This window comes from Pagrus pagrus (genome assembly GCF_965226575.1).
Source record: "Pagrus pagrus genome assembly, chromosome: 24".
NCBI classification, from domain to species: Eukaryota; Metazoa; Chordata; class Actinopteri; order Spariformes; family Sparidae; genus Pagrus; species Pagrus pagrus.
The window spans coordinates 8,859,961-8,876,033 of NC_140206.1; the positions used below are offsets into that span (position 1 = coordinate 8,859,961).

At 38.7% G+C, this 16,073-nt stretch overlaps 1 protein-coding gene across 1 annotated transcript; it reads left to right on the forward strand.

The window, feature by feature from the left end:
* Positions 1–10,607: 10,607 nt before the first annotated feature.
* urp2 (urotensin II-related peptide) lies at positions 10,608–15,599 on the forward strand. Its single transcript, XM_084346966.1, has 5 exons — positions 10,608–11,211; positions 13,344–13,646; positions 13,962–13,996; positions 14,524–14,683; positions 14,989–15,599. The coding sequence occupies exons 1-5, from the start codon at positions 11,115–11,117 to the stop codon at positions 15,018–15,020; spliced, it is 627 nt and encodes a 208-aa protein (XP_084203092.1). The 5' UTR covers positions 10,608–11,114; the 3' UTR covers positions 15,021–15,599.
* The last annotated feature ends 474 nt before the right edge of the window (positions 15,600–16,073 follow it).

The window sequence follows — 16,073 nt, forward strand, 5'->3', positions numbered from 1 at the left end:
TGTAGTTGAAAATACAGTCAAGAAAGAAAGAAAGAAAGAAAGAAAGAAAGAAGCACTGATAAAGTGAGAGTGGTCGACGTCCTCCCCTCCTTTACTCCCGTCCATCCTTCCATACTTCCCTTCCTCGACATGCATCAGTGGTCGTAATGTGTATGTATGTGTGTGTGACAGTCTCCATTGATCCCCCTGTCATCCTGATCACATTACAACCCCCCTCCGATTAGATCTACATTTTTAATTTTCCTCCGCAGATGACAAAAAATAAGACGTGAGCGCAGGATGGAGCGGTGCAGGAATGAGAGGAGAATTCTAGATGTGGATGAATTTAGAGAGTCGGAGGGGTCGGCGGAGGTCAGCTGGGAGGGAGGGAGGGGTGAGGCAGATGAACAGAGGGATGGTAGTAAGGATAGACAGCATATCTTAACATTATCTGACTTTAAAGCTCCACACTGATGGTTTACTTTCTTGTTTTTGCCCTTTAAACACATTTAATGTATAATTTCTTACTATATTCCAAAGCGTACCGAAGAAAGAAAGAGAACAATCTCCCAGTCTTCTCGCAGCAGGATCAGCACCTTGGAGAGCGCCAAGCACTGACCCTTGGGTTACATTTATCACTGCCTTCCAAAATGACTCGTATTAGCATCTTCTGACCTGGTTAGGTTAAGAATAGTCAACTACATCCATTTATTTATTGGCCAGAATAAACTTTTTTCATCTCTCTACAAATGAGCTCAGCGCAGGTTTATCTGTTTAGCACCATTCAACAAAAAGGCAACTCAAAGTGCTTTAAATATGACTTAAAGGGCACCAGGACATGATATAAAGGAAGATACTTTAAAAGAATTAAATAAAACAGAAGATAACAAGCCCAAACCGCAGTTTAGTGTCAGAGCATCAGACATAATGAAGCACTGGGAGCCTGTACTGGTTTTAATGGCAGAGCTCTGTCAGACAGATGGCAGCGGGCTGACCTGTGGAGGACACGTCTCCAGTACATCATCTCTCTGGGGTAAACATACCTCACTTTAATGTTATTAATAATCATATTTATTATCATTACAGTCTGTGGCCACTCTAACCCCCACAGCCCTCCAACATACACACACACGCTGCATTAATACACACAAGCACATACAGCAGACACAGTAAGTGATATAGATTACAACACTCGTCACTCCCTGCAGAGTGAGAGTCACGACCTTGGACCAAATGTCATTAAGGAACTGAATGTCTCTCCATTTTTTGTCTTCTGTCGTCTTAACGTCTTCTTCTTTGCTCCTTTTCTGCACTTCATGCTTTTAGGTACTTGTTTAAGTCTGTTTTTATATCAGTTTAGAGGCCTTGAATGCCATTGAACTCAATTCTGATTGTTAAGCAAAAAAGGGGAAAGTTGAAACAAAAAGAAAACAGTTAAATTAAGGAAAGATAATAATAATAAGTCTTGGTACCTTACAGAGAAACAGCTTGTGTGGAGCTACAGTAATAGGAACCACCAGTTTACTTCACGTAAACTTTGGAAAAGTCATGAAAATTATTAGGCTTTTGAGGTGAAAGCAGTTGTTAATGAGGTTCAATAAAATACCAGTACCATGGATTGAAAATACGTTCAACCAATCAAGTTTTGGAGTTGCAGTATACAGTAGATTTGAAGCCTCGGTTGTGTTGATAGTGGCCAAATGCTATATACTGGAATTGCTCCCCTTGACTTTATTATTATAGTCAAGAGCTTCATTTAGTGTAATGCTCAGTTTTTGTTGAAATTGTTGCAAATGTGTACTTTCAATTATATGTTTATTACTGAGGTAACAATTGAAGGTGATGTTGTAGTGGACTACATTATATTTAGAGGTATTTTGCAAACATCACTTAACATAATGGAATCCGGCACAACACCACCAGTAGCTATTACATCAATGCTGAAACATATAATTGAATTAACACCTGTATGATAGTGTCAAAAGCTGAACACAACAGGCATCATAAAGTAGACTTTATGGCAGAATAGTTTTATATGGTTGCATTAGATTATATAGGTGTACCTAATAAAGTGGACATTTAGTGTATACACATTCGTTTGAAATTAATATAATACAATGTTCCATAAAAAGGTGTTAAAGAAATATTTGTATTTGTTTTACACACACATGTACGTGTAATGGAAATTATCTTTCAAGCACATCATATTTAGTGGTTACTGCAGATCCTACAGTATATGTCCCTTATGTTTAAATTACTAATGTGTATCTGTGTGTTTATGAACATGGGTCAACAATAGAGCAGAAACATTGTGTTCAAAGTTTAGGAGATAATTAGGGTTCATTACCACGCATGTCTTCGTGGGACAATAACATGTTTGCAGTGTTGTTTTTACCCTCCGCATGCTAATAATCACAGGAATTATCAGTGACCCAAAGGTTGTTCTGATTAGCTTTATCTGCATGGCTGTATATGTATTTTCATATAATGATAACAGCCATGACTTATAAATAACTTTCTTATAGAAAGCAGCAAAAAAAACCTGGTGCAACTAAAAGATATCTGAAACAGATAAAGTAATTTACAAGGACATCACAATAATTAACATTTCTGCAAATGTTTCCCATTCCCTTCTATTGATATTTGACCATGTGTTCCCTGTTTCGGCCAGTAGAAACAGTTTTTGTCATTGTGTGACTTACCTTAACATACCATAGTGACAATTACAGCAAAGTCAACACTGTTGAAATGTCATGCAGAGCAACAGGAAACAGCATTAACATTATATTAATATACAACTGCAAAGCATGATAAAGCATTAATCACATTTAGTAAAACAAGGATAAAATACAATGTTAAGTAAAAAGGCAAATAGAATATTGAAAGTTAATAGCAATGACAAATTCATACTACCGACAACAAGTATGCATTTTTATTTCATCAGTACAGCAGTGGTCAATAGTGGTGGTAAAAACTATAGCTCAAATACTATATGTGAGTCCAGATTCTTCTTCTTATAGTTCTGATCCAACAAATTTGCCTCACACCTTTAATTACTCTTTAGGTTTCTCCCAACTTTGGTGATTTTGAATGTGAATTTGAATGTGGATTAATTGTTGAATGGGTCGGAAGATTGTCCTGCAGCTTAAACTAAATAAACTATTTTAAATCCCTCTGGATTAGATGTAAAATGCATTGTCACAAAGATGAAAACAGGCTGTTTCTGAGCTGACCTTTCAGAGATATACGACATATGATGATCTTATAGAATATGATGCATTGCTGAGGATTAAACTACCAAATTTCATATAATGTAGCCAGCAGTATGTAACATGCACATTCATGCACCTGTCTGCTGGAGATTGATGGTTTACTTAACATCCACACAGTCTGGAGGACTTTAACTTCTTTATCTACTTCTCTCTCACTTTTCTTTTCGCACCATCTTTACCTCTTCATCCCCTCCCCTGTCCTCCGTCCTCTCCCTCCCAACAGATAATCTCTTGCTCTTCTTCTCCTCTCCCCTCCCCTCCCTCTGTCTTTCTCCTCTTCCTTATTTCTCCATCTGTCTCATCCTGGCAAGGCCATTAACTCATAAATCCAATACAGGCCACCTCAACACTATCTGTCTTCTGCCGATGGAGAGCTGGACGGGATGGAGGGAGCAGAGAGGAGGATCAATGGCTCCCCTGACTGTCAGTCCGCTCACTCGTTTTCACATCCATCTACCCATCGCCTCCTCCTCCTCCTCCTCTCCCCTCCCTCCCTCCCTCCCTCCCTCTTCTTTTTTTCTTGTTTTGTTCCAAACCCAGTCGAATGTTGACCGACAGACCAAATGCTGACACAGCTTCTCTGCACACACTCACAAATATTAGCAGTGTGGCTAAGGCGCTCCTGAACAAAGTCACTAATAGGGAAGCGTTTAACTTACAGGACGATGATATGATGTCAGCCCGGTAGCCCTTTGCCGTGTTATGACAAGTTTAACCACTAATCAGAATTATTGAAGATTCTGAAATGGCAAGCATCAAACATTACTCGGGTTGGGCGATGCCAAATTGGTATATGACAATGTTAACAGATAAACACCTTAATGGATATCAAGTTGTAATACTAACATTTTGTGCAGTATTGGTCATGTTTTGTCTATTTGTATGTGTTTCAGCGCAATTGCCCCTTGTGGGCCACCGTAGTTTTATCAACGAGAGAAATCCAATGCAGTCCAATCAAAATCAACTGGTTTTGTAATTCTATCACTCAATATTGATATGTAACATTTTTGTACACTGCTGTCATTAAGCAAAATATTATAAAAAATACTAGTAATTTAAGGTTGTGTAGAGTGACGGTCCCTAAAAAGATAGTTAAACTAGTTTGTGTGTGTGTGTGTGTGTGTGTGTGTGTGTGTGTGTGTGTGTGTGTGTGTTTCAAATATCTGGAAAAATACGGGGAGCGCTTGGTTCGCCTCAACCGGTGTGCAGGCGCAAAGAAATATTGTTATACACAGAGAGGATGGCTAGCGGCCTGCGGCTTTGGCACACACACTCACACACACACTCAGTGTGGTTAGAGCGTTTCAGCCCCCAGTGAACCACACTGGCCTCTGGTGAGCCACAGAATCCATGAGGTGTAGAGTGACAAGCCCTCTCTCCCTCTCTCTCTCTACCAGACACATACCCATAGTGTCTCGTCCTTTCTACAGACCTACAAGTTGCAATAGTGTTTCTTTTCTCACACTTTCAGACACATCTTCACATTCGTTCAGCCATTCTATGACCTTTCCCTTATAAACTGGCGACGGTCTCAGCTGCTTTTTCTTTGTCTCGAGTTTCTTTATCCAAACATTGAGCGGATTTATATAGACTTTTGGGAACGTGTCAACATTTTACAAGGAAAAAAACAATTTTCCTGTGACGTCATGCTCACGGTGAAAAGCTCTAATGTCGTGCTGCTGTGTTACAGGTTGCAATTCCTATACAGAGAATGCATAGTGTAAATCCAGAGGGACATCTGCAATATTTCAAGGTAAAACAACATAACCCATTAGCTACCATTAGACAACATCTAACATTAGTATTCAACCACTTCCTCGCCAACAACACCGTTCGATAGTGTACTTCTTTATCAGTGATAAAAGCCTCTTGTGCTCACTCAGCTGAGATCTGGCAGGTTTTAAACAAACCTCCAAATTCATTTTTAAGATAGATTGAAAGTTAAGAGTACAATTCTTTTGAAAACGGTTCATTGTAAACATCCATCTCAGTTTACAGACTGACTTAAGGATAACCTTCATAGTTTACCTCCAAATAAAGTTAATAAACTGTGTATGACTTGTTTCAGAGTCTAAATGTTTGCTTGTAGTCTTGTTAAACCTCGTAGCAATGTCACTGTGCTCCCACATGGCACACAGTAGGCCTACAGTGTCATCACTGTTAGAAATCATGGTTGATGGTACAAAACTAAAACTAAAGCTGTGATAAATCTTACAATTACTTTAAGTTTAAATATTTAACAAATCCTCTAGCTAACGTAATCCGACAACTGATGTTTGCTAGCCAGTATGAGCCTGTGTCTGCTGACAAATTCAGTGCACACATTCAGTAATTGCAGAAAGTACAAGTACAAAAATAATAACAAAAAAATAATGCTTCTAATAAAAGTTTTGCTATTAAGAGTGAGAGAAACACCACTGCTGGAAATACAACCACATACCTAAGTGGCAGCAAATATTTAAGCTAACATAATCAACTAACTTTACCTCCGTTAGCGAGCCAGCACGTGTCTGCTCACAGCAAAGAATGAGATCATGAACATTTTAAAAATGTCAGATTTTTTTCCATCCATCCACACACACAAAACCACACAGACACAATGCTTGTTCTCTACAGACTACTCTTCACCTTCCATCAATCCAAATGCTTTTATCTAACAGAATGCAACACAGCCATAACATCAGTCACATTAAGCTACACACACACACACACACACACACACGTGCAGTATCTATCGTTTTAATCATGGCGAGCTTGCGCATCACACACACACACTCAACAAAAACACAAACTGTCATATCAAGCACACCCGTGCTCCTGCACAAGCAGCCCACACTTGATCTTATTCTCCGTGTCACTCACTCACACACACACACTCACACACACACAGTCAGGTCGTGCCCTTCTCGTGTTTCCTTTGACACATGGTAATAGATTCCGCTGTAGCTCTACGCCTCGGCTAAGTGGCCTCACCTTTCACTGAAAACAAATCACTCTCTTTCTCTCCCGCTCACTCACAAACACACACATACACACTCACACTTCTTTTCCACCACCGGCTCTCTCTCTTTCCACACACTCTCTTCCTCCCTTTCCATTTTCTCTCCCCTCTTCATCCTCGTCTCTGACCTTCCTCCTCTCTCTCTCTCTCTCATCTCCCTCCCATGGGTGCTCTCCTCTTCCTCTCCGTCACTCAGTCCACCATCCTTTTATTTCCATCCCATCTCTCCTTTTTCTATCACCTCCTCTTTTTTCACTTTGCTTCGGTCCCTTTTTAACCCGGTGTCATCTGTGTCACACATGTCGGATTATTAGTCATTGAAATGAGTCACTTGTGATTTTGTCCATTATTAAATGAATGATATAACTGTTTATTAATTGTTTTTACTGTGTCAAAAATGATTGTTATTGTTGCTGTAAAACATTTATCCAGGTAGTAGCAATGTGTCTTTAATACACACAAATATAGCAGTGTGTTTAACTTTATTTTAGTTGTTACCTGTTCAAAATTATATATAGATAAAGGTAATTATAATGGCTAATGTGACTATTGTTATCACACCTGTACAATCCAGCTTGTACAAGTAATATAAAATGTTCTATTGTTTTCTATGCATCAATCTAAAATGTATTGGTAAGTTGTATTTTAAATATTGTTATTGCTTTGAGAAACAATTATTTTCTTGTTCAATATATATTTTTTCTTAATATATCAAAGGAAAAACATGATAGTTGTTTGTATTTTTGAAATCGTTTTGTCTTTTTCATCTTTCAATCATTATTTAAGAATGCAAATATTTATTGTAGTAACACGTTCATTTAATTTGATTTGTATCACTTTGTTAAAACAATTATCTTTTTTGTGGTTACGGTCATCGTTACCAGAATTATTGTTGTGGACAAGCTTATCCTATCAAGCAGCACTATTTAAAGCATTATTTAAATTGTTAAATATTTAACATTTCCCTTATCTGGCCCCTTAAGCAGCTTGAGGGTTGTTACAATCATCTTATTGCACACTGCCCAACAGAATCAAATGTATTTTCTCTCATGTTTATACACATTCCTCTGAAATTTAGCACTTTTGGTCAAGCTTTGGGATATAAATACAATTTAAACTACACACAGTACGAGATTGGAAAAGTTTGCCTAACTGCAGGCCGCAACCCGAGGTGTTCAACATCTTAAGAAAAAGACTATAATAATTTATCATAATACTTTCACTCTTTGTCAGAGAAAAGTTTGGTTGCAGAATTAGTCAGAAGTTCCTGAAAAAACAAATATGACAGTCTATAGATGATAAATGCTATTTCCTACATTTTACATATGTATACCAATCAAGAAATACCATGCATTAAATGATAGGCCAAGAAAATATAATAGCAATGCTGTGTGAATTGCTGTATTATTATTACATCTGATTTAAAATCATATATGGTATTAGTTGATAGAAACAGCATACTTGTAAGTGCATCGCCACTGTCCTTTAAAAACTTTTAAAGGAAAGCAATTAGTAAGTGTATTTAATCAATCAAAGAAGTTTAGCTTCGTTCAATATTATACCTTGCAGATTGTTTTCCCTCAATTGCTTGTTTCCTTTGTTTGTTAAAGCAGACTTGCAAAGTACAACGACAAGAGAGGGGGACTAGAAAGGACTTTTTTGTTATTTCAGGTTCCAGTTTTCAGGTAATTTTTCAAAGGTTTTCAGCTTTTGCAGTAGAATCCTGTAGCATCCTTTTAACCCTTAAATACCCTGTTAGATTTTGCCACATTTGCAGGACACGTATGCTGATAAATGCTTATTGTATTTATTTCAATAATGTTAAATTTCTATTAAAAAAAGTTCTGCATCTTTTCAGAGTCTTAAAAAAACAAGAGTAATCTGAAGTGAAAAAGATCCACTGGGGGTCCTCAATCCTGTTAATTTCTTTGCGTGTAATGTTTATTTAAAAATGTATTAAATATCAAGGCCAGAACAACCGTTCTTTAAAATTATAAGGGAAATCATTTTATTGTTAAACCTTTATCAGTTGGATCAGTTGCATAATAATGTTTTATTTTGTTGTTTTATTTCTTCATTTAAATCCTGCAAACAAAACTATATCCATCAACCATATCAGGTTCTTGAAGTAAATTTAGATTTGTTTCAGGTTCAAGAGGCTCTGAAAGAGACTTTATTTTGAAATGCAAGAATTACTTTTTACTTTTATTTTAATTGTTTAATGAATTAATAAACTAAAATTACAAAGCACCTTAACATGGACCAACACGTTAAGAACATCAAGCTGTTTCAAGGACACGGACCAACTCTGTTCTCTGCATCACCGAGGCTTCACTGAGGTCATTTAAAGAGGAACACTGCCCTCTAGAGGCGACTCAATAGGAAAAGAAAGATGTGTGTTCTGGTATTGTTTTACCTTCATGCTCACTGTTTGCAGAATTTAGCCAAGGCAGGTAGAACGTATTGGCCTCAGGGAACTGGACTGGATTCTGACCTACATCCTCCTCTGAGTGGCTCCGTTCTGTTCAACATGAAATGAAACTCCTTCTTTGTTTTTTAAGAAGGAAGTAAATGAAGCACATCGTGAACTCTATAGCTGAGAGAAAACATGTCGAGTAATAAGAAGGAAAATGAGAGAAAACACAAATTATTGGACCGCAGACTGTGATTCTTATCACCCCACATCAGTGACAGGCGTGGACCTGGAAACCAGAAGGGTGGAGGCTGTTGTGGCAGCACATGAATGCCAAACAGAGACGAGAACGCTGCTGGTTGGAAGGGAAACAACCACAAATATGTTGACCATAGTGGAATGACTAATGAAAGCTTAGTGTTTGCTCATGCTGACCTTTCCTTTCTGTCTCTGTCTGGATGAAGTGGAGTGATGGAAACAGGTGTAATGTGTGCAGGGATCGTGATCAAGAGATTAGATGATTCCAAATTACCTAAAAATTAAACAGTGATAACGCCAAAGGCAGCTTCTTCACAGAGTTTAGTTTCATGTTAGACAGTAATGCAACACACATTTAGCCTTGAAAAATAGCCTTGAAAAATAAAACCAAAGCTATCTGCATGATGAGAAGCCACGAGTGGAAAGTGAGGAAATTTGTATTGTTCTGACTTTAATTTCCTGAGAATACTGCAAAAATGTTGTTTTATCCTGCAGCTTCTAAGAATTTTAAGGGGAAAATACACAGCTGCATTGTATGAAGAAGTAAAAGGAGGAACGAGATAAATAAAAGGAAGAAGAAGAAGAAGAAGTGGGATGTGTAAACACAGAGAGGCAGACAGACTGGAGGTTTCTAGATCAGACAAGATGGATGAGCTGGAAGAGAGAATAAAATGCTTCTTCTTTATTTCCCTCAAACTTTTTCACTTCTTGTCACTCTACCATCTCTCACACACCCGCACACACAGTGTGTAAGCGTCAAAGCTTTGCAGACAGACAGAGGGCAGTAATGAATGAGTGGATGCTCTTCAGCTAAATTCTCTTCGCCCAGCAACTGACACACACACACACACAACACCTCATATCATTCTTACTGTGTTCAGTATTTTGTCCTCTGTACCTCTCCTTCACCCCGACTCCCAAATTCATTCATCTTTCTTTCATCCCTCCATCGCACTGGGTGTCGGGGGGAGCTGTGGTGGTCATTGGCGAGGTGTCGTCCCCCCGTCACTCGGTCAACTTCCTGTCTGAGGGATTAGTCGTCACAATGCAGGACAAAGGAAAAGGCAAAAAGCGTCTCTTGGTCTTTTGTCATTTGTACACGACTTCTCAGCCTTTCTGTGCCCTTTGATGTGCATCCCACGCTTCTTTTTACAATCTGTGTGTGTGTCGTACACCCTTTCTTCCAAGTTCAAACTGACCCCAAAATTGTGTGTGTGTGTGTGTGTATGTGTACATGAGTTTGCCATGTCGTTTTCTGTATTTGCATGTTGTGTTTGCGAGCTTTGTGTGTGTGTGTGTGTGTGTGCAGTCAGTGCGGCTCCAGGCCCTCATGCGTCAGAGGGCCTTTCTCTCCCTGTGGCCCCTGAGCAAACATATTAAGAACTACCTTATCACTGCTTATACAGCCAGGGCCACACACACAACACACACACGTTAAATACAATCACACACCGCATTCACAAAAAGATAGCTTTGACTCCAAACACACAAAGCTCGCCGCCAAACTCCCCAAATGTCACCGATCCATCGAGGAGGAAGAGGCGGGGCTAGAGAGCCGCACTCTGGCATTGGTCGACGCTGGGCCATCAGTCAGTCGCTCAGGGGCAAACTCGGGTTTATAAGGGCGAGATTGGTCTAGAGCGTTAGGAAAAGGACCGCACCGACAAACTGTTGACAAGCCTTCTTCAAGAGGCGCATCCATGGAAAATAAACGGAGAGACTAGCTTTGTTATATTGATCAGAAGAAAGATATTTTACTGTATATTTGTAGGTAAGACGTGGAATTGAAGTAGACGAACACCAACGTTTGGTTGAAAAACAAGAAAAATTTAAACATTTCTTGAACTATCACTGAAAAAGGTTTTCCGGAATCAACAGAACTTCAAAGGACAAGTAACTAAAATAATCAGAAGGATCAGAAACAAGAAGAACAAAACTGTCTAATCTGAGATCAACAGACCAACTTTAAAATCATCTTCGCTCATGTCTTAACCATCTGAGACATATCCAACATCAACAGAAAGACAGGAGCATGAGTTGATAACAAGAAACAACACAGTTTGAGAACCTGTCCTCCTGGAACGAAAACCTAACAAAACTTTGGAAGGAAGTCAACTCTCTGTTCTTGATAATAGCTCCAATTAATAGTAATTTACTTCTTATACTTTTCAACCAATCAGTAGCAGCCGCCATGCTTAACAGTGCAGCACTATCATCTGTGATGAGGGTAGCCTTGATGATGCTGATGATTCTTGGGACGGGAGTGGAGGCAGCACCCACCGAGAGAGGTAAGCAAGCTGTTGAGATAACCGGTGACATCAGCTAATGCTGATGGAAATAAAGATATTAAATGATGGGTAATAAACTAATGTTAAGCTGTGGTTAAGGATATGGCGACCAAAACATTTGCTTAAGCTGAAGGATAGATCATGGTTGGTCATTGATGGGACATGAACAACGGTCTCACATATGAATATTGAACGTACTATATATGAATTGACCACCATGACCTCCATGCCCTAAATTTCCACATTTGTGTAAATAATGCACCACTTCCTGCATTGGAACTGAACATTGGCATTGGATGTAAATTACAGAACGTATAACATGGGGCGTAATTGACCAGAAAAGATTATGTCCTCCAATGACCTAAAATACCTCATCAGTAAATACATATCAATCTTAGCCAATTAAACCAACATACCTATATTGCGAAGAGCTGGACCTGTAGGGCATCTAAATTTGTTTCATGAATGTAGAAAACACTAACTTTAAAAACACTGGCATTTAATATTACAAAATAATAAAAATAAACTATAATTTTCTAGAATTATCAGCAGGCAGAGTATCAAATGAGCCTACCTTACCAAGGTGCAATAACTGTAAATTTGTTGCAAATACATGTTATACGAAGTTAATACAAAGTTATATGACTGAGTTACCGTCAAATCAGACATGTTGATGCAATGTCTGATAATGTTAAGTTATACAATTCAATCTATATAATAATGGTACGTTATACAATTCAATATTTCATATAATGGTAAATTAAATTAATCTATCTAATAATGGTAAGTTAAATCAATCTAATAATGGAAAGTTACACAATTCAATCTATATAATGGTAAGTTATAATATTCAATCTATATAATAATGGTAAGTTACACAATTCAATCTATATAATAATGGTAAGTTGTACAATCCAATCTATTTAATAATGGTAAGTTATACAATTCAATCTTGAACTTGTTTTATTTTTCTCTTGACCATCAGTAGGTGCTAAAGCAAGATGGTGAAATGATGCAAAAAGCTATTAAACCAGTTAGACTGTAGCTGGATGTTTCTCCACAGTTTCTCTCAAAGATTTGAATTCATATGTTAAAATGTGTTGTATTTCCTCCACATGATGACAAAAGTTAAATAGTATACTTATTGTGCATTTAATGTGTTTTTGTCACTCATAAAGAGCAAATAAAAAATTGCCTTTCAACTGACTTTTAACCGAAAGATAATTCAGGTAAAAGCTGCTAAATTACAGCAACAGTTATTAATCACTGAATGGCTGATGATGTTAACCATGACCATATATTACCATGTATACCATTTTCTCACAATATGTTTTAGCCAGATGTTAATACTATATGCTTAAGCAGGCGAAAGGAATTATGGGAGTTTGGACATGTTGGAAAGTTGTGTTCATGTACTAGCACAATTACATAATAGAGGTTGGACAGGCAAATATTTTGACATTAAATTAAACCAAGTTGCTGTAATAAGAGTACTTCTTGGTCCAATGTGACCTGCTGACATTCCTCTCATTCCTTACAAAACTCACTTCGAGCGCGGGTAAGTTTATCTGTGTGTTTGTGTCATTTTGTCACACTGAGCTGTATTGTTGCAAAAACTCTGACGTCATCATGCACACACATAAACCAACTCATGCAACTCTTATGTCACAGCTGAAGGACCCATAGCAACTCTTGGAGAAACCGGCAAAGCAGTGGAATCCCACAGTCCCGCATGTGTGTGTTTGAGGGTCATGTTTATGCAGAGGCATCAGCAATTTAAGACCTAAACTTGAACTGCTTTCTCATACAAAACCTACTTTAATCTGAGTTAGTCAAAGGTATTCCTGCTTACTTATTCTGACCAGTGGTGTAGGGTTAGGGTTAGGTGCTAGGGTTAGTCATGTAGTTATAAGAAATAATGACTAACCTATAAATCTGGGCCAGCTATTGAGCAGCTACCATCATGCGTATAAAGTGCACTTTCCTTTTAAATTAGGGTTTAATCTTTAAGTGTGATACACATATTTTGGGGGGTAAATATTTGCAATTGAAGTCATATGACTGGCTTTACTATATTTACATGCACATGTGTGCCAGTTCCAGAAATGTTACTGTAATCATTTTTTTCCCAGGCTTTGTGAAACCTCAAGCAACAGCTGTTCCACAGAAGCCTTCAGCACTGAATCCAAGTCAGTACCTGAAATACTGGCTTCTGAGAACCAAAGCAGCCGGAGTGGATGGGACAACAAGAATCACTGACAGAACCACTACAGGGACTATCACTGCGGGTACTAGGGCAGGACGACTGAGGACCAGCACTGGGACAGCCAGTCCGGATAAACGAGCCCAGATGCTGAAGATGATATCAGCCCTGGAGGAGCTGCACAGGACGTTTAACAGCACACTGAGCTCACGGATCACCATCATGTCACGAGGTAATGATACTGTGAAGATGTTTACTTATTAGCCTTGTTTCTATAAACCTTTTCTTCATGTGCATTTTTAAAAATAACTTTTGGAAAGGTTGATAAAACTGAAACAACCTCAATTTTGCACAAAAGTTTTTACTATATTCTTCCCCTATGGTATAATGGTTTTCTATGGGGGAACCGGCGCCACAGAAGGCTTATGTCAATGAATGAACTCTTCATAATTGCCTTATGGTAGTAAATGGATGGAAACAATGATTTATTTGCATTTTTTTTGGCCAATTGTCTTTACGCTAAAGCCTGTTCTGTTTTTTATTTCAGCAAATGGCAGAAATTCAGGAAGAAAAAACAAAGTGGTAAGTTCTTGTAAAACATTTGCACTCAAGAATCTCAACTACAGATCTTGTAGATTGCTGTAGCGTAGAAGAACTTGAATTTTCCCTAAGAGAGAGTTAACCCTTGGTCATATACAAAGCACAATGCATAGCGAAAGTGGGACCATTTCAAAGGTCACATTTGTTAGATAACTGATTATTGAGTCCCATTCCAAACGTGTCAAATACTGACGCTTTTGGTTTCCCAACTCATCAAATACGCTAATACTCTTTGGATTGATGGCTTGCCCAACAAAATAACCCAAAGCATCAGTATTAGACAAGTTCGGAATGGGACTCAACAATAAACTACCTTACAAATTGGAGTTTTAAAAGCCATAGAGGAGGTGACTGCCTAAATATTGTACAAAAAGGATACAACAGTATAAATGCAAAGAAGTCAAGGGCCTGGAAAATGGATTCCATTATGTAAGGATGTTTTCAGTTCAACATACTTGGTTTCAATAATCACCACCCGTTAATTCTTTCTTCTGTTGCTGTGGTTGAAGCCTCCTGCTGCCGATGGCGGAGTGAAGCTCACCACTGCGGCCCCAGCAGCAGTCGACAGCACCGTGTCCAGAGCAAGTGCAGATGACATGGTGCCCAGTCTGACTGGTCGAAACTTCAAGAAGTCCCTCCCTCCGCAGACGAAAAAGACCAACAAAAGAGGTAACTGTCAGGGGTTGAACCTTTGCCTTACCTTTGTATCTTACCAAGGAATTACAGCAGAAATGGTTGTGCTGCAAGAGTGTGGCGTGGGTTGGTATTAGCTGCATATAAAAGAAGACCAAAATGGCGATCACCCCAACCCTATTTAGTACTTGATGAGATGCAACCCATTAATCTGTGAATTATTGTGAACAATGACGAAATGTTTATGATGTACATTTATTAGTTGACAGTGCCTTTTCAAAGTCCATGCAAGAACTGACACAATTTTGTAACCAGATGTCCTCCTTCTCCATCTCCAACAGTGTGTTTCTGGAAGTACTGCTCCCAGAACTGATCGACTCTCAACCACGGCTGACCTGACCTGTCCAGCACTAGTCTCCCTCCACACTCTCCCACCTTTTCTTCCTCCTTTACCCGTCCAACCATCATCTTCTCCCTTCTATCCATCCAGACTACATTTCCATTTTAATGACTTGGCCGAGACAAGTCATGGAAATGTCTCGTATGAACGTTTCAGAAATTCCATTTGAAGATGTTAAATGTTAATCAAAACAAACCAGAAGCTCATATTGTTTGAACCCTGGTTCATCCACCCATCCATCCCTCCATCCAGTCTCCCTCCCTCTCCTCTGGCTCCTCTCTGACCTCTGAGTGCTAGGAGACTGTTGCTGTGACATCAGGAAGCCCCGCACCTCTCCCCGACACCGGCGCCAGCCTCGACTCGGACCTTTTCATTCACTCATTAATTAACAAGACTGACCAATCAAAGATGACGATGTGTGCTCGTGGCCGAGCACATGAACAAACACCCCTTAACACTTTCTTCTCCTTATATGACAGACACAGTGAAAAAGTTTTTTTTAATGTGTGCACCGACTTGAAAATAAAGTTGATTTTCAGCATGGCAAAAGCCAACTGTGACAATAAAGATTGATATTTTATTTTAATACAGATACACTCTCTTTAGTTGTTGTTGTTTAGTTTGGCGAGAATGGTAGCGTAAAGGAAGGAAGGCCCAAGGAAGCAGGAGCTCTTAAGTCCAAAATAGGATTGAAAATTATGTCTACTTTGTTAGATCTTCCCATAATTCAACACGTGGTAGATAATCATCTGCATGTTATAACAACAACATTTGTGAGTTTGTGTGGGAACATAGACCTCCATGTCACATCACTTACTGTAGCATTGGCAGCTAAACTGAAATCAGGTGCTCCACTTTAATATTGAAATATAGAAACCCGCAGTTTTAGACGACTTCAGCGCTGTATAACTGAACAATCAGACCTTAAATGATGAACTGCGAGTAATTAAATTATTTCCTAAGCTGTCGATATATTGTATTCAGTACAAGAACTCAGCCATTATACTGTTTGAAGTGTGGCTTTAC

Bases quoted from the DNA above. Each gene is read 5' to 3' on its own strand.
- urp2 (XM_084346966.1), top strand. From the start codon at position 11,115: ATGCTTAACAGTGCAGCACTATCATCTGTGATGAGGGTAGCCTTGATG. The intron at 11,212-13,343 runs GTAAGCAAGCTG...TTTTTTTCCCAG, and splicing joins GGCAGCACCCACCGAGAGAG to GCTTTGTGAAACCTCAAGCA. The intron at 13,647-13,961 runs GTAATGATACTG...TTTTTATTTCAG, and splicing joins GATCACCATCATGTCACGAG to CAAATGGCAGAAATTCAGGA.